Below are 24,885 nucleotides of genomic sequence, written 5' to 3'. Positions count from 1 at the left end.
CTTCCCTGACGCATCGCATCAAAGGGAACCATCTATGAGCAGAGAAACATTTTAGCGCCTCGCTCTGCTTAGGAATGTGAGCCAGCAGAGGAAAGTGAGAAAAAGGAGTATTAGGCGAATTTTTTGTCCTTGACCGTAACTGCACACCAACACACCCATAATTCTGACAACAAAGTATATTACCCTAAGTACATTTTCACTCAGGAAAAATTATATTCCCTGTTTTAGCATACTCTCTGACGGCTATATAACTCCTTAAGTATGGTGGCATCCTTATTTTTGTAGCTTATTCTTGTTGCCAGCCGACCATTTCCATTCTGACCATCTTAGAAGAGCCCTGCGTTAGTCCGAAAAATTTACCTTACGTTGAATAAAATCGCCATGTAGATAGCAAGGTAAAAAATGAGGTCCTCGGGCTGAAGTTCACTTAAATGTTATATCATAGCTAACGTCACATGATTTTAATTCAGGTGAAGAGGAACGTGGCAAAACGGATAAGAAGTGCCGAGATATAAGCTAATTAACTCAAGGGAGGTTTGTAAATAGTGGGGAGCTAAACACACACACACACACACACACACACACACACACACACACACACACACACACACACACACACACACACACACACACACACACAACAAATTAACGAGAGGTTAGTAAAAAGTGGGGAACTAAACACACACACACACAAACACACACACACACACACACACACACACACACACACACACACACACACACACACACACACACACACACATCAGCAAGAGGCGTGTTAGACAGAGAAACAAATCAAAAGCGTAAGTCCTAATAAAAGGTAAAATGAAATAAAGGAATAAACGAAAACAGAACTTCATAAAAGGTGATGAAACAGCACATCACCTCAAGGGCTGATAATCACATCTCCCTTAAATCTTACAAGACACAAACAAAGGCATTCGTCAGGGCTTAAGAGGCTGGCGAAAGGGAGAGCACAAAGGAAAGAGAGTCAAGGCGCATCGGATTATACTATTTTGCTAACAGGCCAGCACTCCTCCACTATTTGCAGGCATAAAACAAGATAAAACACATGAGGCTGGGTGTGTGTGTGGGCGGAGAGGTATGTGTGTGGGTGTAGGGGGGTATATATATGTGTGTGTGTGTGTGTGTGTGTGTGTGTGTGTGTGTGTAAAACTGACATGATTTAAGTGTGTATAAACAAGAGAGTCGTCTAAGCAACTCACGAAGCACTTCACCTTCTCATTTTTGCGTCTGGCGGTGCAGAGACCCGCTAAAGAACGACTGCAAGAGGTAGTATATGTAGAGTGAGGCGGGGAAAGGCGAAGGCAGAAGAGAAGATGGAGGAATTAAAGAGAGAAAGAGGGAGAGAGAGAGGAGAAAAAGAAGAGGAAGAGGAGGACGAATGAAGGAATTAATGAAAGTGGGAGAAATAGAAAAAAAAAAGAAGAGGAAGTGGAGGAGAAGTGGAGGAATAAATAAGAGGAAGAGAGATAATGAGGAAAAAAAGAAGAGGAAGATTATGTTTCGATGTTTTTTACCTCTCACTTCTGTGTCTCTAATTCTGTAGGTTATTGTTTACATTCTGAGCCCCTCTCTCTCTCTCTCTCTCTCTCTCTCTCTCTCTCACACACACACACACACACACACACACACACACACGCATGCACGCATGCGCGCTCGAGTCTACTTAAAGTCTTGTAGCCCCTAACCTGACGCAAAAATATCCTTCGCCCAGTGTACCCGAATGAAGTTGTATTTTTATGTGAAAGTTTTAATTAGATGGCGCTGGTTACCCAAGGACTTGCACACACACACACACACACACACACACACACACACACACACACACACACACACACACACACACACAATAAGTTTGCACAACGATTAGGAAGAGGAGGAGTTGCTGGTAGTTTTTTTTTTTCTCTCTCTCTCTCTCGGGGTCTCTGCATTTTTCTCAGTGTTTTACTCTTTCTCTCTCTCTCTCTCTCTCTCTCTCTCTCTCTCTCTCTCTCTCTCCGAACTTATGAGGCGAAAGTTATAAGATTGATTTCGTTCGCAGTTTCTTTACTTTTCGTGTTTACGGCGAGCTAGTGGTTAAGAAATTTTTACGGACTCCTGGGATTAATAAAAAAAATCCGGACACTTTAATCGCTATTCCGGTAGGCGAAATAAGAGACAAGAAAATACTAGACCAACAACTTCAAAATCCTACTTCGTCCTTACGATTTTATTGCAAATTAATGAATACAACTTTCAAGGTTTATTTAGACTTGCGACTGTGACAGAGAGGACCCCCCCCAGAAAAACAAACAAACAAACATGTGTTTACAGCTTCTTCGTACAGGCGAGGTTGGTTGGTCCAGAGAGAGAGAGAGAGAGAGAGAGAGAGAGAGAGAGAGAGAACCAACACTAATCTGCAGACATTCCTTTCCTTACACTTCTGGATTTCGGAACTGATGGGCCGAGATTCAGCCCATTTGATAACTGATTACGAGTTAGGCATTACCTCAATACTTTTTAAGCAGAGTCAAGGTAATGAAAAGGAAGTATTTACTCAGACTGGACACACGCCAATAAATAAATACCAAACAAACAAATAATCAAATATATCGTTCCTCTCATATTCTCATTACCACTGTGAACGACATGGCGAAGTATTCTGAACGCCAGCATTATAGACTATATCCCTTTGGCAATAACCATGTATTTTATTCTATTAGGCCACTTATTAAACTAAAACCATAAGCCCAGTAAACTAATTTTACTTACACAGACTTTCCAGACACAGACCCAATATTTCCAGGCCTATAAGTAACGAGACTATTTCTTTTTTTTTTTTCTTTTACTGTTCTATCTTTTTTTTATTTTTTTTTTTTAACTGTGCCTCCTTCATTGATGACCGTACGTTTTCTATCGTCTTACTTGCACCGACAAGTTCTAAAAGTAACACGTTTTCTATTTCCTTTCGTTAGATGGAAATACATTAAAGTTAGTTCATTCTTGCAGACTGGAGGCCCGATTTTCGTCGGGTAAGGAAGCACCCTAACACCTCTTCCTAAGTGATTTATTTTGCTTATTACCCTCCCCATAAAACAAATAACTCAAAGTCAAATGGCCACCCCTTATGGGATTGTGGCGTCTGGCAATAGATAGATAGATAGATAGATCCTTTACTATCCAATTCTGTGCAATTTCCATCGTTCCAATACCACCATTTTCAGCATAAATAATATACAAATCTATATTAATCCCCGAATCCAAAAATAAATCGCTAAGGAAGAGGTGCTAGGGAGCTTCCTTAACCGATGAGAATACGGACCTAAGTTCAGAATAAGATGCACTAAGAAGCTTTATGGCTGATAAAAATGTTCCCTTGTCAAGTATGGAAATTGGATGAGATCAAGTGAATTACGCATGTATTAGGCATTACTATGTTTTTCAATGCAGTTTTCTTGATTCCTTTTGTTGCAGAGGATTGCATGAGAGAGAGAGAGAGAGAGAGAGAGAGAGAGAGAGAGAGAGAGAACTGTTGTCACTACCATTTTTGTTTTTCATTCAACTCTCTTTTTCTCTTAAAGTCAACATACTCTTCTCTTTACGGGTACATCTTAAATGCTAATAGCGTCCCTTCTCCTGTTGCAGGAAGAATTGCATAAGAGGGCGAGGCAACAACTCACCCAGACGCCCCACGTGTACACTAAGATGGACATAGAGCAGTAGGGGAATATATAGCAAGGGGTGTCGTAACGCGGGAAATTTGAAACCCAGCGCTCTGTGGCTCCGGAATTTTGAGGCTATTGAGAAACTGAATAGCGAGAGGAATAACTTTACCTCCCGTGGCTGGGAAAACAGACGCTGCGCTGGTGGGGTGAATATAAATGGAAAAATGAAGTAAGAATAGTTGAAAAGGGCACTGAATAGAAGGGAAATTTTAAAAACGAGATATTAAACTCTTGAAAGTCTGAACGTGAAAAGAGAGATGGAGTTTTTGTGAAGTGGATACAGATAGATTCGGATGTAAAAGTTATATAGAACGAAGATAAAATAGAAGAGATATACTATAAAGGAAAAAAATATTCTTGGAAGACTGAATGGCCAAAGGGTTAACTTACTTCTTAATCACCGTGGCTGGGAAATCAGATGACTTTTAGGTGGGGTAAATATAAAATGAATAAACAGATCTGAAAAATAAGTGATATGTGGAAAGTTGTACGTAGGACCAATAAAGAGTTGAAATTTGAGACACAAATAAAAAGGAAGACTCACGTTACTAACACACTGAAAAACATAGAAAGCAAAAACAATATTAAAGAGTCGGTTACATGTGAAAAGGAGGAAAAGACAAGTTTAAGCAGAAAGAGCAAATACAGTTATAAACAGGTGGTTACATTTGAATATAAAGAGAGAGAAAGACAATATTATCTATATTCTTCCTGATACAGAACGTTGTTCAAGGCGGGTGAGTGCAAGGAAGAGATTAAAAAAATAAAAAAAGTGAATTATCAAGTTAAAGAAATGATGCAAATCGAATGAATATATTAACGTGGCAAAGAAAGTAAATGAAAGAGAAGTGAAGATAAAAGGAGGAAGAGCATGCGATGTGAATGAAAAGTAGTCATGGATAAAACGAGTGAATATTGAGTGAAAAATCGTGAATAATCTGACGTGAAAAGAAGTAACTGTGTGTAAATAACAGGTGGCTTCAGACGCATGTGTTGACGTTGGAGATCTGTGTCTTGACCCGATTAGTGTTGTAAATATCTATACAAGTCCTCATTAACGCATATATATATTAGTTTGCAGGGATCTAAAGGCTTCATCTAAGCTACATAAAACCTTTGATAGTTACTAGAATACAATAACTAAGGTTTCTAACGTGATATAAATTACTGAAGTGTTTTTAGTGAAAAGTGTGTTCAACCCTCAGAAAGCGAAAGACGACCCCTAAGATAAATTTGTTTCCTGATAACCAGAATAATGCAATAAAAAATTCTGACCACTTGTAAAGGGTTACTGAGGTGTTTACAAGAAGGGATGACGGTGAACTTTGTCCCAAATTTTTCATCGACTTATCTGACTTGAGAAAATCAGTGCACAAAAAACATGACTTCCCCTCTGACTACACCCTGGCAGACCCACCCCGCCGCCACCTACACCACGCCCTACCACTCCGCCCACACAGGCCGACCACCAGGACCCACGGACGAGGGCGGGTGGGTGGGGGTGGGAGGAGCGGGAGGGGGAGAGGGGAGCGGGTGGGGGGCCCTGGGAAACTCCTCACTTGTCATGGTGGAGGAAGACGGGGGTAACTTCACCAGTCCTAACTTCACCACGCCCTCGGTCAATAAATCCCACTGGGCGCCTGGTGCGGTGATGAGAATGGGCGTGGAAGTTGAAGTTTTCCCGGAGTGGGTGGTGGGCGTGTGGACGGGCATCCTGGTGACGCTCATGGTGGTGGGTCTGGGCGGGAATGTGCTGGTGCCCGTGGTGGTGATTCGAACCCGCGACCTGCGATCCTCCACCAACTTCCTGCTGGTGAACCTGGCGGCCGCGGATCTGCTGGTGCTTCTAGTCTCCCTCCCGACGGCGCTCATCGAACTACACTCGCGCCCGGAGACGTGGGTGCTGGGAGAGCCAATGTGTGAGTACCCCCTGAAACACTATATTCCCATTTTCCGTCTCCAAAGCCTCCCTCCCCTGTTTTTTTCATTTTTTTATTATCCTCGATTTCCAGCTTCCTCAAATCCTTTCATTTATTTCAGCTTCTTTTTCTGTAGTCCAAAGCCCCCTTTTCCTTGCTTTATAATTTTCCAAAAGATCATAATGTTTTCTCAGGGGAAGAATTTATGAAAGATATTAAACATTATAAAAACAAATCATGCATACTCGGACAGTCTATGTATGAGTTATGCCCACTTAAATTGGTTATCCATTTTTTCCATTTTCCAAAACATCGGCCTCTTCTTTCCCTGTTCTGGGTATCACTTTCATCATATACCTCTTTTTCGCTCTCTTTTTTTCTCTTTTCTCCCTAGGTATACTTTTGCTTGGATCTGTGCAAGTCAGTTTATCATGCATTTCCAAACTGGCGTACTTTTTAATTGTGTGAACGTAATGTATCCTCCACAATTTTCATATATTTCTGTTTTCCTAAAAAATTTCGTCTTTCATTTCTTTCCTCAGATGCGTTTTTCAATTCTTTCCCATTTTCCTTATAGAGTTTGTTTTTATAGTTTTTTTTATTATTTCTTTATTATTTTGGAATCTGTCTCCCATTATTTCTTCACCATGATGACGTCTTCTCTCTTCCTACCGCCAAATGACCCTTAACCACTTAACTATGTCTTTGTCTTATTATTTTTTTCGTGCTCCGGACGATTTTATCCAGTCCAGGAAAGACGCCCTAGAAGGTGACGTACCGTAAGGCATCCTCATTTTAAAGCACATCGGGCACCTACAGTATACCATCATTTTCTTTTCCGTCTTGTTTTTCTTTGCATGAATTCAATATTTTATTCTTCTTATGTCAGACGATTTCATTAACCTCAGGAAAGACCCGCTCGTAGAGAAGGGTTAACTGTGGCCTTATAACAAATCAAATCGCTCAGTATCATTTCCTCCAGTTTTCTTAGTCCCTCTTCTTTCCCTTCCGAGTGTATTGTGAGTTATGATCCATTATAAATAGTCAAACTTGGGCCGGAGCTGTTCATGTTACACTGAGACTCCAGGGTCCATCTGTCACCCAGTCTCGCGGCTATTTTCTTGCGGACGTGGGGGAAAGGAGGGCTCTGGCGCTGTTTGTTTCTGCATATGGCACTCAGATATCCCTCTTTTATGCTTCTTTTCCCCTTGCTCTTTTCCTATGACGGTTCTCTTTTCCATATCTACTTTCCCTCCTTTTCCTCTCCCCCATCCCTCCTTTTTTTCTGTGCTGCCTGTTCTTATCCCTATCCTTCATCATCCCTCGTACCCTTACTCTCTTCTCATCCCATCCCATTCTGTCTTCATATCCTTTTCACCTTCTCCTCCCCTATTTCATCACAGTCTCAGTTCCTATTCTTTTCCTTCCTTCCCTCGCCTTCCCCTTATTCAACTTCCGTCTTTCCTCTCATCCTCAATTTCCCCTTCTTCCTTTCCCATCTATCAATGTCGACCTCTTTTCTTCCATTTCCCACTACATTTTATTCTTTCTTACCCCATCCAGTCCTACCCACCACAACCCATTCCACCTCATCATAACCCATCCCATCTCGCCCCATCCCACTGCACCCCTCCCTACTTTATTCCACACATCCCATAAGCCCTCTGTGTGTGTGTGTGTGTGTGTGTGTGTGTGTGTGTGTGTGTGTGTGTTTAAATCCCTATCTCAGTTCCCCCTTCCACTGTCTTTCCTCTTCCTCTTCCTATCCCATTCTCCACCTTCCGGTTCGCCTATCCCTCCGCAATCCCATCCTCGGCTTCCTGTGTCCCTCCACATTAGTGAACCTTGAGAGAGAGTCCATTTTTGAGGGTCGTAAAAGACAGTAGGCAGCTGGGTCTCTCTCTCTCTCTCTCTCTCTCTCTCTCTCTCTCTCTCTCTCCCACGCCTTTTATGAATTTTTACGAGGAAAGACAAATAATGGGGACTGACAGTTTTAGAGTTCCCAAGTGAGGTCCCGAGGGAGGAGTGATTGATGCCACAATAGATCTAATGCATACTAATATCCAGGGGTTCTGCGGGGGGAGGTGATGGGTCCGACTTTCTTTTTATGGGGGAAGGAAGAGGCCTTTGACAGAGGGAGGGAAAGAGGTGTGGGTGGTTTGGAGAGGGACGGAGGGGGTTGGTGGTTTGGCAGAGGGAGGGGAAGAGGTGTAGGTAGTTTGGAGGGGGACGGAAGACAGGACAAAAGGTAAAGGATGAGAGTCAGTGGTTTGACGGCTGATAAGTGGAGGTGTGAATTTAATGTACTTCGTCTCTGTTTCCTATTAATTGATGGATAATGACGGTGAACAAGACGTGAAAAAAGTGGATATGAAAAGGTTACCAAAATGAACAAAAATAATACAAATTAAAAGCACGTAAAGAAAACAGAGATGAAAAATAATGGAGACAATAAAGCCGAAAGAACAAATAAAAAATGGAGATGAAATAAAAATATCGAGATCAAAAGTTTATACGAAAATGATGGAAATGAGCAGGAGAGATATATCACTGTAATGGGCCCCTCTTTGGCTCAATAAAAGTCAAGAAGTGGCCAAGTAAATAAATAAAGGAAGAAATAAATAAATAAAAATACACCATTCTGCTGAACGAGTTGATGGGTGTAATTCCTAACCTCTTCACTACGACTGGGTCTCTCTGAACTCCTTCACTCCAATGACGTTATCTAGTACTATATTCTCTTTTCCACCAGGCCAATTAATTCGGCTTAAGGAAGACATACTATAGTAAAATGGTAAATGAAGTCTAGATGTAACCTCTCCAAATTGTTAAGAATCTCTCATGTAAAAAAAAAAAAAATTGTTTGAAGGTGCAGGGATAATAATAAATAATACAATAATAACGCCATCGAACTGAAAGGGTGAAGCTGAATAAAATCGCCAGTGGCAGCAAGAAATATAAGAAAAAGGGCATCATCGTACTAAAGGGGTAATAGACTTTTTTTTTTATGTTTGGTTTATTTGATTTGGGTCTACACCGTTTGATATTATTTCTGAGTCGGGTACATATGAAGAAATTTGAGCTTGAACAATACAAATGAAAAATGCATTACGTATAACCAGAGGACGAAGTGATGATGAATAACACATAAGGGAGTGACTAAAGAAAATCCATAATATCTATTTTCTTATCATCCAGGCAACTCCAGCATTTTTCCAGCTTACGTCAGACGATTTTATTAAGCTGAGGGTATGTCATAGGAGCTTGAGGGTGTTTATACTGCCAACTTAAATCGTCTCACGGTTGGGGGAACTCTAGTAGTCTATGCCAAGTAACTGCAGACGGTTTTATTTATCTGTGAGGGAGTCATAGGGAGTACTAATTTCCGGTGAGAGAGAGAGAGAGAGAGAGACAGAGACAGAGACAGACAGACAGAGACAGAGAGAGACGTTCATTACTCTCCTCCCTGACACATATCAAAGAGATACACCAAGCCTCTCTCACCTTGGGAATATTAGATCAAGGAAAGTGAGAAAATGTGAAATATTAAGCGAAATTTAATCCATGGCCATACGTTCAAAGCAGCGAAAAATTAAGTGGAGGAAATACCTTTGGAGCCAGAGGTAAAGAATTTGTACTTTCTCCTTTTATACTGGGATTATTTTCAGCTGAACAAAATCGTCTCGTGGCACCCTGGGTATACGGGGAAGATGCACTGGTTAGCTCATCCGCCTCGCAACTGAAAGAACCTGAGTCCAATTCTCAGGACGGTTAAATTTTTGGACCATTTATTTATTTATTTTTTGTCCCTTGTTCACCTATGGGGACAATTAGGGACCGAGCTGTAAATTAGACTGTTGAGAGTCGTACTTTAAAGGAATGATTTAACCTTAGCAAAACGTGACTATCAGCCTTTATTCCTCCCGTGTTGTCGGTAAGCAATAATCTTCTTCGTCTTCTTCTTCTCCTCCTCTTTCTCCTCCTCGTTCTCCTCCTCCTCTTCTTCTTAACGCAGAAAGTACCCCTCGAGTCAGCAGTAGCAAATTTGGCCCAGCACCTCAAAGGAAAAAGGTAAATTTGGTTTGCCACTTCAAAGACACAGAGTGGAGAATATTGAAGCGGGAAGGAAGACATCAAATATTCAGGGTGTTCCTTAGACGATGCTGGGAAGACGGCACAGCGACTAAAAGGTGCAAGAAAATGAAGAAAAAATGATGATGATGATGAAGTTGATGATGATTATGAAGAAAGAGAAGAAAATGAAGAAGAAAAAGAAGAAGATGGTGATGATGATGATGAAGAAGAAGTGATGATGATGATGATGATGATGATGATGAAAAAGAACGAATACTGTCCGAGCATTAAGAAAGCCTTCTTAATGAATTTACCGTGAGTAGGCCTACCTGAAGACGCTCACCCACACCTGTTCGAAATCCTTTCAGTCCGATGACGTACCTTTTCTTATTCTTACATCCTTCAGACGATTTTATTCAGTTCAGGGGAGATTTTTTCCAGGTGGAGGGGTTAGATACAGCCTTCCTTAACCCCCTTCACTACCAGGTGAATATGCTGAATAAGATCGTCTAGTTGTAGCAAGAAAACACTAAAAGAAAAGGTTAACGTACTGAAGGGGTTAAGCTGTAGTATTAAATGGATTAAATAAGGTAATATCTAACCCCTTCAATCCTAAAGGCATCTTCTGAGTTGAAAATAATCGTCTGAAAATACCAGGAAGAAATAAAATGATAATGGCGAAATCACACTTATGAATTTTATTTAAGTTCAGGCCACGTAAACAGGAGATGCAACTATTTTAACACCCTCAGGCTCCTATGACCCACTCTCAGCTGAATAAAATCGTCTGGGGTTAGCTGGAATGAAACGCTAAAGACACGATCAGAAAAAGTTTAACAAGGCTAGATAAACTGATAGCATGGGACTCCATAAACCCCATATGAAGAGCAGAACACACACACACACACACACACACACACACACACACACACACACACACACACACACACACACACAGTCCAAAACCGATGAGAAACACAAAGGTCAACGGGCTTAAAAGTAATAATAAAAAAAAAGAACACAGAATATCACCCTTCCCTCTTTATCTCTTCTTCTTCTCCTTTGTCTCTTCTTTTCTTCTCTTTATCTTTTTTTTATTTCTTTTCCTTTTTACAACAACCATCCTCATAAAAACTAGCTTAAAAGTAAAGGAAGTCGTTAATTTTTACAGTCGGCATAAAATCAGTCCAATCACTTACAAAAAAAATATAAGTTCAATAGGGCTCAGTTCTTTACAGATTCTGAGGACAGCGCCAGACACCATCTAATCCTCCTTTAGTACCATCAAGTGAACATCTATCCACTTGAAATAAAAGATGCCACTGTATTTTATTTTTTAATAAGGAAATATTTAGAGAGACAAGAAGGAGTTTAATTCCTTCAAAATAAAAAGATCAATGGGTTAAAAATATGCAATAGGTTCTAAAGGCAACGCAAAAGGACATTTACTCCTCTATAGCACCGCCACCCTCACGTAAATCGGTCACTAGCAAACCAACATAAAAACAAACACACATACACACACACACACACACACACACACACACACACACACACACACACACATAACTAAAGCCACATAAGCATTCCGTGCGCTGTAACCGCGTGGAGGTGGCAGAGGATGGGTGTGGGGTGCGGTGGTATGGGGTTTAAACTGTAGAGGGGAGGGGTGAAACAAAGAGGGGAGGAATATTGGCGGGGAGGAATATTGGCGGGGAGGAATAATGAGGGGGGAGGGTATTGGAGGGGAAGAATATAGAAGGACAGGAATATGGGAGGGGAGGAATATTGGAAGGGAGGAATATTGGAGGGGAGGAATATCGGAGGAACGGAAAGGAAAGGAACTGGGAAGGTAGAGAAGGAGGGGAGAATGCGAGGGGAAACTGAGGGAATGGTAGGTAGGGGAGGGAAAGGAAGGAAGCGAGAGATACGGAAGAAACGAGGTGAATGCAGAAAAGAAGGATGGGGGAAGGGAAAAGAAGTTAAATCTAGGATGAGGAAGGGAAATGAAAGGAAGTCTAGGAAACGCCAAGGAAAGGACGAAAACGATGGCAAAAGAAAGGAGGATAGTTGCAGAAGTAGAGGTAGAGGTGGATGTGTGTAGGAGGGTATGGAGTGTCGTGGTGAAGGGTCCACCCCAAGAAGAGAAAGAAAGGAGGAAATGGAAGGGCAAGGTAGGGAAATGAAAGGGAATGGTGGGGAAGAGTAAGGTGGAGCAGGATTAAGAGGGAAGGAGGAGAAAGAAAAAAGAAAAAAGGAAAGATACAGCAAAGATGGAAAGGTAAAGGAAGGTTTGGGGATGGAAAGGAAAGACATGTAAGGGAAGAGTAAAGTTGGGAAGAGAAAGAATGAACAGGGACCAAAAGAATAGGGTAGGGAAAGGAAGGGAATGGTAGGAAAAAGGAAGGAAAGAAATGACAGGTTGGGGCAAGGAATGGGCTGTATTACTCATGGAGGAGGGCGTGTGTGCAGGTTTCTGATCGATGGGAGAATTAAGAATGAAGGGAGGAACGAAGGAGAGGAGGAAAAAGGAGCAATAAGATAGGAAGAAAAATAGAGGAAATCAAGGCAAAGAAAAGTGGATAGCTCAGGGAAGAATACGCGGGATAGAAGGGAAAAGAAAAGTGGGGAAGTGAACAGATGGGTAGGGAAAGGAAGTGAGAGCTGAGAAAAGAATGGAAGGGATGGGTAAGGAATGGAAGGGAGGAATACAGTACAGAAGGGAAGGGCAAGGCAAGGAAAGAAAAGGAGGAATAGGGAAAGGTAGGGAAGGGAGGGGTTCAGTACAGGACCGAAGACAAACGCATGATAGGAACAGAAATGGAAGGAAAGGGATGGGAATGGAAAGGTAGTGACTGAGGAGGCGTGTGGGATGTGAAGGCAGTGGTGGTGTTGAGATGTTAACGAGAGGTGGGGTAGAAGGGAAGGGAAAGATAGGGAAAGGAAGGGGATGGGTAGGCAGCGAGGGAAAAGGAAGGAAAGGAAAGGGAAAGACAGGGATAGATAGACAGAATGGAAGGAGAAAAGTTGAGCAATATAATTATGGAGTAAGTCGAAGATCTGAAGGAAGACAAAATTTCACACCAACTTTACAATGGCTTTGAGAGAGAGAGAGAGAGAGAGAGAGAGAGAGAGAGAGAGAGAGAGAGAATAAATAAAAGGAGTTAGAGCCTCAGTATAAACAATGAACACAAAGGCAGGGGAAGAAAATTAAACACCAACTTCACAATAGATATGGAAATTGGATTCAAACTCTCAAATGCCCACCACAATGAACCTCCTCTAACTCATTCTGAATTTCCTAAACTTTTATTTTCCTAGTGTTTTCTTGTCTACTCTTGGGTGATAACATTCAGCACTGCATCCTTGGAACTTATCCCCCCCGCTCTCTCTCTCTCTCTCTCTCTCTCTCTCTCTCTCTCTCTCTCTCTCTCTCTGTTCATTCATCTTGAGAATTGTCAGGCTTCACAAAAAATTTCCCCTGAACTGTATCTGTATAAATCCAGAAAGTTTTGATCTGGGCCTAATTTTAGATATACGTGATTCAGTAAATACATAAATAAATTCATATCCATTCTCTTCATTTATCTAGTATGACACCGGTAGCATCATGAGGTAATTACTTCTGGCAGACAGAGACAGGCAGACAGAAGCAGACAGTTCAGAAGACAATAATATGCCTGTGTGTGTGTGTGTGTGTGTGTGTGAGCTTCGTCTTGCCATACTTTCCCTCCATCGTCCATTAAAAAAAAAAAAAAAAAAAAAAAGTCGTCCCAATAATTTCCAATCCCGAGTCTAGCAAGGGACGTCAAAAATCAAAATAAAGAAAAAGCTGAATTTTTATATTTTACCTAGACGAAAATAACCGTGTCTTTTTTCCCTATATTCTTCAAAGCCCAGAGTTTTAATTAATTTCTCCGTTTTGAAATTCCGTCGCGATATATTTTAAACCAACCCTTCCGTTGCTATGGACGTTGTTTCCATAAATATTTCTTGGGCTAAAATCAGGCTCTTTTTTTTTTTTTTTTTCTTTAATCTGAGAGAAATCCCATTAGTAACGGGGTTAAAAATAGCTTGACTGAATCTTGACATCTTAAGTACTTCATTATGACTGCCACCAGACGATTTTGTTCAGCAGAAGGATTTTTAGCCATAAGAGGGTCAATGGGTTGCTAGACTAACCTTACTGATGAAATGATCCCAATTACGTGATCCGTTCTAACGCCAGACGATTTTATTCAGCTTAGCCAAATCCCAACAGTCAGACGATTGGCTAAGCGGGTCAGAGAGGGTGGAAAGACTAACCCCTTCAGTACAAGGAGGCGTTAATTATTTTGTTATCACCTGACTATTTTAGTTAACACAGGGAGTCTCTGGCAGAGTGGGATCTTTCTCAAGTTGAATAAGACAGCCATGCAGTACCTAAAATAAAACTGTGTGTGTGTGTGTGTGTGTGTGTGTGTGTGTGTGTGTGTGTGTGTGATAGAGAGAAAGACAGAGAGAAAGGAGGTCACAAATGGAAGTCGCGATGAAAAAACAGTATATCATTCATGGGTAAATGACTGGGTGTAGGTAGCAGCTGGTGTGTGTGTGTGTGTGTGTGTGTGTGTGTGTGTGTGTGTGTGTGTGTGTGTGTGTGTGTGTGTGTGTGTGTGTGTGTAATTTGCGAATGGTAATGTGATTCCTGTGTGAGAATATGTGAGCGTGCGCGTGTTAGTGTGTGCATCTGTGTGTGTGCGTATGTTTGTATGAAGCAGTATGCACGCCATTTCTATCTGTGCGTGCATTTATGAATATGCATTTGTGTGCTCGTGCGTGTGTGTATATTGAATGTGCGCAGCAATGTGAATAGTTGAACGTGGTTTCGTTGTGTGTGTGTGTGTGTGTGTGTGTGTGTGTGTGTGTGTGTGTGTGTGTGTGTGTGTGTGTGTGTGTGTGTGTGTGTGTGTGTGTGTGTGTGTGTGTGGATAAGACCCTACTCATGTGTTCCGTTCAGGTTCTCTGCAGTTTTGCCTTAAGAATCTTTTCACAATATCACTTCTTCTCATCACGCACACTCCTCTTCACCCGGACGTATCATTTTTACACCCGCGCGTGAAAGTGCGGGGGTCTTACGTGTTTGATTAATTGATCTGTTCATCATTTTGTCTGTCCGTCTGATTGCAGGATCATAAACAGAAAGGAAAAAGATGGAACAGCACAAAATTTACCGTAGCATAATGACTGGGACCATCAGAGAAAGAGGTGATTAATTTCTGCCTGAAGGTCATAGGTCAAAGGTCATAGGTCAACGGTCACAGGTCAAAGGTCAACGGTCAAAGGTCATAGGTCAACGGTCAAAGGTCAAAGATCATAGGTCAACGGTCAAAGGTCAAAGGCCACAGGTCAACGGTCAATGGTCATAGGTCAACGGTCAAAGGCCAAAGGTCACAGATCAACGGTCAAAGGTCACAGGTCAACTGTCAAAGGTCATAGGTCAACTGTCAAAGGCCAAAGGTCAAGAACATGTTCAGCTCAAACAATTATGATCCGACTGGGACTGAATTTGGTGGCAGGGTTCAAAGATATGCAAGGAGTAACTAATCCGATTTCAAGAATAACTGGTCGAAAGTAAAGGTCACAAAATAAGGTCAACTCGAACAATTTTGATCCGATTTGGGCAAAGTCTGGTGAGAGGGTTAAGATCAAGTACCAAGTAAGTATGAAGTAATTTGATTTTGAAGAACGTCGAGGTCACAGGGCAACGTCGAGTGTTCGGGTCCTAGGGCGCAGGTGTTACACTATCTGAGAGCCCCTTCTAGTTTCTCGGCCTTTCCTTATACACATTTCTCCCCCTTCCTTATTCCTGAGACTTCTTTCTCGGCCTTCTTTTCATCTCTCTTTCTCGTTCCTCATCCATATCCACTTACCTCCCTCTTAATCCATACACCTCGTATCCTTTTGCTTTTCAGTGACACATTTTGCCAAGCATTTTCACTCTTCCTCATCCTCTAGGCATCTTCCTCCATTTTCTCTCCTTGTTCCTTCTCCTCCGTCGTTCATACCCTCTCACGTCCTTCCTCTTTCTCCCGTTCAGCTCATCTTTTTTAATTCATATTTTTTCACTCTCTCTCATCCCCTGTGCATCTTTGTCCACATTACTCTCCATTCTTCTCCTCCTCCAACATCCCTCATACCCCTCTCTCCTCCTCATTTTACCAGACACATTATTTCCTTATTCCCTGCCCCTTCACACCCTCCTAGGCACAGCACACAACACCTGCTGCTTCTCAAGTACACCTTAGCTCCTTCAGCCAGGTGTCGGAGTCTATTAATTCATTCTTGCTGCTTCCTGACGATTTTATTCATCTTAGGGGGAGACCTTCGAAGCGATATGGTCAATAAAGGAGTATATAACTCCCCTTTACTTGGAAAATTATCTCCGAACGTGGATAATATTGTTTGGATGCAGTGAAAATGACAGAAAAATCGGATTGAAGACATTAAAAAAAGCGCGCAGCAAGAATGAAATTGAGAGAGAGAGAGAGAGAGAGAGAGAGAGAGAGAGAGAGAGAGAGAGAGAGAGAAGTAATCCACACACGCGACACAAGTTTTCTACATCTAAAACACAGGACTCAAGACACACAACTTCTCCAAGACACCCAAAACACAGCACTACACTCACGCGATGTCTAATGCACGACTGAAGGGGGGCAATTGGGGAGCCTAATCCAAGTGCTTGCAACACGAACAGAAGGCCTGCAACACGGGCTGTCGGGGTGCAATATCATAGTGGAGGGGGGGAGGAGTCAGGGCAGGAAATTCTTGTGGCAAAAATGGAGAGAATGGAGGAGTGCTTGTGTCTTTGCCGGAACAAAGGGAAAGTTAACCCGTTCCCTGCCATCGTCGAGGTTGGGTATACTGAGTCTGACTAGTGCGCAGTGATTTTATTGGGCTGTCTGGCTGGCAAAAATTATTAACTCTCTCAGCTTCCTGTGACTCACTCTCAGCTGAATAAAACTGTATGGCGTCATGTGAAATGGAATTATAGAACTGTTCTTACCATGAGAGAGAAGAAGAATATGGGAGCAAATTAGTGAGCCTGAATTACGCTTGCATACTGGAGCACAGAGCTAGTTAACTCTTTCACTGCAATCGTGGAAGTTGGATAATTTTACTCAAACTAACGCCAAACAATCTTACTCAGCACTTACGGAGAGGCCAAAGCAGGAGAGTTCGTGAGAAAATGTAGTAAGTCTGAACCGAGCGTCTTAGATTAGTTGCCAGAGAGAAAATGTTTAAATCGTTCAGTGCATTCATTCAGTGTGGATATTTTCTTTCAGACGCTAGACAATTGTACTGAACAAATCGATCTTAGCAAAATGGAAAAATGTTGTCTCAGTTAACTCTTATTTGTGACTGACAGACTTAGGGATTACGTTCCAGCTTTTTCTCATTTGTCACATGTTACTTCTTAGGCGCAAAGATCGTACGCAATACATGTCTGGGCTCCCTTGTGGAACTAATGTGATGATATACATGTACTATATATTCGAACAGATGTTTGTTTATGTCGATGGTTCTGACAGCAAAGAGATAACATACACACTCAAAGGAATAGTCACGGAAAGTTTATAGTCTGTTATTCTGAGCATTTAAGGAAAACATTGCACAACGACAGGCAGCAAAACACACGCATTGTTCGTGGTAAAAAAAAAAAAAAAAAAAGTTAAAGAAGTACTGCTTGGATTTTAAATAATGGGTTATAGCAGATTTATGAACTTCTGATGGAGGACACACACACACACACACACACACACACACACACACACACACACACACACACACACACACACACACACACACACACACACACACACACACACACACACACACACACACACACACACAAGAAAAAAAAAGCTTACAAGAGAGAAAAGTAAAAATGCATCTTGTTTCCAGTACAGTACGAGAAGGCCTAACACACGAAAATCTTCAATATATATATATATATATATATATATATATATATATATATATATATATATATATATATATATATATATATATATACAGGGAATATTCAGAAGGTCAATGATCCCAAATGCAGTCAAGACACGACGGAATCTGACATATTTAAAACGCACACCAAAAATGTGTTAACTCGAAAAGCTTTTACACTTTTACTATGGTGATTAAATTTACTGATTATATTTCCAAGGGTTATTTCTCGTGGATGTTTTTTCTGCTGAAGATAACCCCGTATGCCAAAGGGGTAAGTAGTGGTCATTTGTAACTTGATGGGAGAGTCGCTTTGTGCATAGATTATGAGAAAATGTGAAAAATGAGAGAGAGAGAGAGAGAGAGAGAGAGAGAGAGAGAGAGAGAGAGAGAGAGAGAGAGAGAGAGAGAGAGAGAGAGAGAGAGAGAGAGAGAGAGAGAGATTGCAAAATATTCCGAAACCAAGAGAAGTTAAAGAGAACTGAGGTTGAGAGGGAGGAGTATTGTAATTAACAAAGTTGGCCTCCTTCGGGACTGGAAGATAAATACAGACTGGAGCAGGAAGGGAGGGAGGGAAGTTTGGAGAAGGAAGGAAGTTTGAGGAGAGAAGGAAGAATGAGGAAGTTCAGGAAAGGGAAAGAAGAGGAAGGAAGTGGAGAGGATGGGTAGAAGGGAGGGAGATAGGGGAGGAGGAGGATGTTAGGAGATGAAGGGAAGAGGGAGGGAGGAAGGAGAGGAAGGAAAGAAGAGAGGGAGGTAGGAGAGAGGGAGGGAGGAGAGGAAGGAAAGAAGAGAGGGAGATAGAAGGGAGGAAGGAGAGGAAGGAAAGAAGAGAGGGAGATAGAAGGGAGGGAGGAAGGAGAGGAAGGAAAGAAGAGAGGGAGATAGAAGGGAGGGAGGAAGGAGAGGAAGGAAAGAAGAGAGGGAGATAGAAGGGAGGGAGGGAGGAGAGGAAGGAAAGAAGAGAGGGAGATAGAAGGGAGGGAGGAAGGAGAGGAAGGAAAGAAGAGAGGGAGATAGAAGGGAGGGAGGAAGGAGAGGAAGGAAAGAAGAGAGGGAGATAGAAGGGAGGAAGGGAGGAGAGGAAGGAAAGAAGAGAGGGAGATAGAAGGGAGGAAGGAGAGGAAGGAAAGAAGAGAGGGAGATAGAAGGGAGGGAGGAAGGAGAGGAAGGAAAGAAGAGAGGGAGATAGAAGGGAGGGAGGGAGGAGAGGAAGGAAAGAAGAGAGGGAGATAGAAGGGAGGGAGGGAGGAGGGGAAGGAAAGAAGAGAGGGAGATAGAAGGGAGGGAGGGAGGAGGGGAAGGAAAGAAGAGAGGGAGATAGGAGGGAGGGAGGGAGGAGAGGAAGGAAAGAAGAGAGGGAGATAGGAGGGAGGGAGGGAGGAGAGGAAGGAAAGAAGAGAGGGAGATAGAAGGGAGGGAGGGAGGAGAGGAAGGAAAGAAGAGAGGGAGATAGAAGGGAGGGAGGGAGGAGAGGAAGGAAAGAAGAGAGGGAGATAGAAGGGAGGGAGGGAGGAGAGGAAGGAAAGAAGAGAGGGATATAGAAGGGAGGGAGGGAGGAGGGGAAGGAAAGAAGAGAGGGAGATAGGAGGGAGGGAGGAGAGGAAGGAAAGAAGAGAGGGAGATAGAAGGGAAGGAGGGAGGAGAGGAAGGAAAGAAGAGAGGGAGATAGAAGGGAGGAAGGAGAGGAAGGAAAGAAGAAAGGGAGATAGGAGGGAGGGAGGAAGGAGAGGAAGGAAAGAAGAGAGGGAGATAGAAGGGAGGGAGGAGAGGAAGGAAGGAGGAGAGAGAGAGAGAAGAGAGGAAGGAGAGGTGAGAGGGAAGTGAAGTTAGAGGAGAGACAATGGATGGGAAAAGTGAAGGGAAAGAGTGAGGGGAAATGAAGGATGAGGGTGGATATTGTGGGAGAGGGGACAAGAGAAGGGAAAGAGTGAGGGGAAATGAAGGATGAGGGTGGATATTGTGGGAGAGGGGACAAGAGAAGGGGAATGGGGAGGGGAGTAAAATCACTGGAGAGAGGGGAGCGGAGGGAAAATTTTGGGGAAGAGGAGGAGAGAAGAGAGAGTTAAGGATGAGGAGAGGGTGGATGGTGATGGGAGAGGGAAGGGTGGGAAAGGCAGAAGAAACGGGAGGGAATGAGAGACAGAAGGTGGGAGGAATGGAAGAGAAATGACAGAATAGGGGAGAAGAAGAAGATATAGGAGAGAAGGAGTGAGAGAAAAGTAAGAGAAGAAGGAAGAGGGAGGGGGAAGGGAAGAAGAGAGAGAGAGAGAGAGAGAAGTGAGGAAAGTTAATGGGCAGTGAAATGGAGACATATTACACAAGAAGGAAGGGGATAGAAATGATAGGAGAGACGAGAAGATGAGTGAGACATGCAATAGTAGAGAGGAGAAAAGAAGGGAGAGAAGTAAGAGAAGAGAGAGAAGAGAGGAGGAGAGGAGGAAGAAAAAGGATGTATTAAGGGAAAAAAAACTCCAAAAGTGACTCATTCTGCATCTTATGTTTCCCATTCTCTCATTTTAATCTGCAAGTGTTTACCTCATGGCTTGACTCCAAACCGCACGATTTCCAGCAGCAGAAGTCACCATTAGGCAGAAGTTAGGGAGATTTTACAGTCGCTTGCCCAATAAATGCTGTAAGTTTGCTGTAAATCACGAAAAAAGAAGTGTAAAATGTGCGCTCAAAATAAGTGTGACAGTGTGAAAGTTTCGGCTTGAACTAGACACTTTCTCGTGGCTGAGTTCCCTGGCTGAGAGTTCTGATGCGTGGCTAGATAGGAAGCTTCCAGTTTCACATCGTTTTTACCGTAGTGAAATTTAGATGAGGGGTCTCTTTACCATTTCAAGAAGCGTAACTACATCTCCTATGACTATACCTTTTTCACTTTAACCTGGCCTAAAATTGCCCCCTCTCCATCTTTGAAATGCGGAGTTTTAGCAACGGGTCAGCGCTAGATTATGTTATTGGTAACGAAGCAGTGCCATGGTAATAATGTAGAGCCACAGTGTTGTCTTGCTCCTTACCTGAACTACGTGAAATACGATGCAAAAGAAAACGACAATTTGGGCCAAGTTAAGGTGAAGGGACTATAGCAAAGGCTCTTATTTCGTTGGCTGTACTGTACATCTCGGAGCAAAGGAAAAATACTTAAGGAAACTGAAAGGTGAGGAAATGCATGAAGAAGCCAAAAATGGGGGAGGTTAAGGGAGATAAAACTGCCATGAAGATATCTCCTGGCCCATGAGGAAAGAGGAAAAAGGGAAGAGAGTAATGAGGGAAAGACAGGAGAGAAAGTCAGGGAAGGGAAAATTCAGTAAATGAAGGAACCAAGGGGGAGAGGAAATATTAGAGGAAAAATAGGACTGACGATAAAGAGATAAGGAAGGAAATAATGATAGTTAGTAAGCCATGATAAAAATAAATACGGAGGATAAACAAAGGGGAAAATAAGAAAAATTTGAAGGTAGCTAAATGAAGGAAAGTAAGAAAATACGTCTGGCACTGAGGACGAAGAGGCAAAATCCTTCACTTTACTCTCCTTTGAAGATGTAAATACACGAAAGCGTTTGGGATATTTAGTGTTTCCATTTTTCCTTATATATATATATATATATATATATATATATATATATATATATATACTGTATACATGGTGGCGACAACCGTCCACTCGCTTCATTTTGTGCTGTTTACTCCTTCATTCACCATCATCATTCTATTTCTGTGTCTGTCCTCCCATCCTACTTCTCCCTTTCTTTCCTGTCACTTTATTACTTTTCTTTCCACTTCAGGTGGCTCTACACTGAGTGACAAGTCTAATGTTACCCTGTAACTCAAGAAACAATTTACAACGCTGGGTGATAACCATAGCACTAGATCACGAGGCAAAGTGGAGCCCTACAATGGTGTCCCTTTAAGCTGGGTGGAAAGGCTCAAATACGGCATCCATCCAAGAACCAAACCTCCACACTTTTCCCCGCGCCTCACCACAGCTCTGCGCTGTCAACCGCAAGAGAACATTGATTCAGTGAACAGGATGGCCCTGGGGGAGAGGTTGCTTGTCTGTGATTGACTGGCCTGACAGACAAGGGTTGATCAACAACAGCATAAATGTAGAGAGAGTGTCTTTGAGTGGCATCACCGCCACAACTCTATTATCTCCACGTGTATTGTTGGTGGAGACTTGGAATAAAAGGCCTCAACCCATCATGTACTGGTGTGTGGCTTTCTAATGGGTAATGGCCTCGGGGGCAAAGGTTAGGGTCACACGCGTCGAAAACCATCAGGGGGTTTACATGCTAAAGGCCTTTTTGTTTTTAGCATCTTTTATCCACTCTTTAAGCCGAATCTGACTCTTTCTGTCATTCCTTCCCCTGTCCTCGATTTCTTTCACTTTCTCTACTTTTTGGATCCGACACACTCACTGTATTACTGGGTTGAATGATGATAATGATGAAAATTATGATTAAAATGATTATGACAATAATTATGATGATGATGATGATGATGATCATCATCATCATCATCATCATCATTATCATCATGATCATGATGATTTTTATTACTAGAGGTAGGTGGGGGCGCTTATCATCCACTAACTCGATGTTGTGCTGCTCTCGGGTGGCTGCCCTTTCCACTTTTCCTTCCTTTTTTCCTTCCTTCCTCTTCTGTCTTTCTTTCCTTCTTTCTTGTCTATTCCTTCCTTCTACGGGTGACTCTACACTGAGTGACAAGCCAAAAATGATTTCCTGAACAGCAGGACACCATTTACTTCACTGGGTGGTAACCATATAACCAAATTATGGCGCCTGATGGTTTAGTGAATAATTAAGGAGCTCCAATCGTAACGAGCCATCGTAATTTTATATCCAAGGAGTGGTTGAGGTTTATTGCTCACGTAAAGCCACTCAGGGAAGAGTGAGGCTGGTCACTATCATCTTACATTGCAGGACCAACTTGCCTAGCCCCGGGCTCCTACACTTCTCATGGGGAAACAAAGGATTGGATGATGCATGTATGTTTGTACTGTTATTATTATTATATTATTATTATTATTATTATTATTATTATTATTATCCTACTTTTTTTTTTTTACTATCGATTATTTTATTCAGTTTAAGAGAGAAGTCCTTGGCCTCAAGGAGTCAACAATTTCGAAGATTATGGTGTAAAGATTTCCCACACGCATATGCAAGCACGTACAGTACACGGGTGTCCGGTTGCACGTACTCACAGACGCACATGCAAATTCGCACACACACACACACACACACACACACACACACACACACACACACACACACACACACAAACAGTGATGTGATTGATAAGGAGTGATGTACTGTAGTTGCCACCGCTCTCCATCACTTCATATGCCAGACGCCCGAATCCCTGTCCATGAATCACACAGCCTGGATCCGTTCTGCTAAAACACACACACTCACTCACAGTCTCCCCCCCCCCCACTTCACACACATGCACGTAGCCCTCCCCTACATACAGGCACATAGTCCTCCCCCTCATACGCATACTCCAAACACTGACACTCTCCAATCTTACACACACACACACACACACACACACACACACACACACACACACACACACACACACACACACACACACACACACACACACACACACACACACACACACACACACACACACACACACACGCATCTTAAATTAACCCACACCCATTCCCCTTCCAAGATACATTGTATTGTTAACCATACTGTATATCCTGCCCAGACCTTAACGCAGAGAAGGAAGACGAGGAGGAAGAGGGATGAGAAAGGAAGAGGGGGAGGAAGAGGAGGAAGAGGGAAGAGAGGGAAGGGGAGGGAAGAAGGAAGAGAAGGAAGAAGACTGAAGAGGAGTCTGAAAGCTAATGGGAGACGGTAGTAAAGCGAAGATAAAGATAAGAAGGGAAGAGAAGAATAAGGTGGGAGAGGAAGGTTGGAGTAAAGGGGAAGAGGGACTGAAGGAAGAGGAATAGGAGGGGGAAAAAAAAAGACAGACCAGGAAAGAGGACTGAGAACTGCTACATCAGATGGAAAAAAAAAATGCTAAACTTACTCTAAAAATGTGCTACAGTTTCGCTACACACAAAAAGAATAATAAATAAATAAAAAGAAAAATGCTAAAATTGCTAGAATATTGCTAAAATTTTGCAGTTATCTACAGAAATTGTTGGTAAATTGGAATGAACAGTTAAACCTTGCAAAAAAACTGCCAAATACGTAATCATGAGGCCAAGTGAAAGTGTTTGTGATGTAGGGGATTGTGATTAAGATTCATGGAAATGGTAGGCCTAGTGGTGGTGGTGAAGATGGTTGTGACTGTGAAGATGGTGATGATGAGGGTGGTGATGATGGTGGTGGTGAAGGTGATGGTGGTGGTTGTGGTGGTGATGGTGATTGTGACTGTGAAGATGATGATGAAAGTAGTGGTGGTGGTGATGATGAAGGAGGTGGTGGTGGTAGTGACGATGGTTGTGGTTTAGGTGGTGTTTGTGGTGGTAGGGGTGGCGGTGAAGCTGGTGGAAGGTACGATGGTGTTAGCGGTGGTGGAAGTGGGTCGGTTGCAAAGGAATACAAACAAAATGCAAGCATACAACAACAGACTGATTTGTCCTTTCAATGCCGTTAGTTATAGGGAAGGCATCTATTACAGGAGTCAAAGACAAGGATAGCAAAGCAGGATGGTGGTGGTGGTGGTGGTGGTGCTGAAATGGTGGTGGTGGTGGTGGTGAAGGCATAAGCGGAATATCAAGGCAGTTCAATTTCGCCAGCATAAAAATAGGGTAGCGGAGCCTGGGAGAGACGGGGGTGAGTTAGGAAGTGAGTGAGCGAGTGAGGAAAAGAGTGAGTGAACAATAAAGTGAGTGAGGAAAAGAGTGAGTGCAGCTTGAGTGAGGAAGATATGGGAAAGTGAGGAAGGAAGTGAGCGAAGAAATGAGTTAGTGGGTGACTGAGTGAATGACGACGTGAGTGAAGGAAGTGAGTGAATGAGAGGAAATGAGTGAGTGAATGAGGAACATTGAATGAATGAGGAAGTGTGCTAGTGAGTGAAATGAGTGGAAGAGGAAGTGGTGGGGAGACGAGGAAAGGGGGAGGAGGAAGCAGGGGACAAGGAAAAAGGAAAGGTGAGTGGATAGGAAGAGAGGGAGAGGGAGGGAGAGA

General features: G+C 42.6%; 1 protein-coding gene across 1 annotated transcript in view; it reads left to right on the top strand.

Annotated features, from left to right (window-relative positions):
* The first annotated feature begins 5,109 nt into the window (after window positions 1-5,109).
* Window positions 5,110-24,885, top strand: part of LOC145414930 (uncharacterized) — a 353,903-nt gene continuing 334,127 nt past the window's right edge. The window contains exon 1 of the mRNA XM_080284345.1: window positions 5,110-5,647. Coding sequence (XP_080140471.1) covers window positions 5,110-5,647 — 538 coding nt within the window. The remainder of the gene's footprint in view (window positions 5,648-24,885) is intronic.

This window comes from Coenobita brevimanus, chromosome 101 (genome assembly GCF_032717465.1).
Source record: "Coenobita brevimanus isolate Jiangsu-jjx chromosome 101, ASM3271746v2, whole genome shotgun sequence".
Classification (NCBI taxonomy): Eukaryota; Metazoa; Arthropoda; class Malacostraca; order Decapoda; family Coenobitidae; genus Coenobita; species Coenobita brevimanus.
This window is presented reverse-complemented; position numbering and strand designations above follow the sequence as displayed.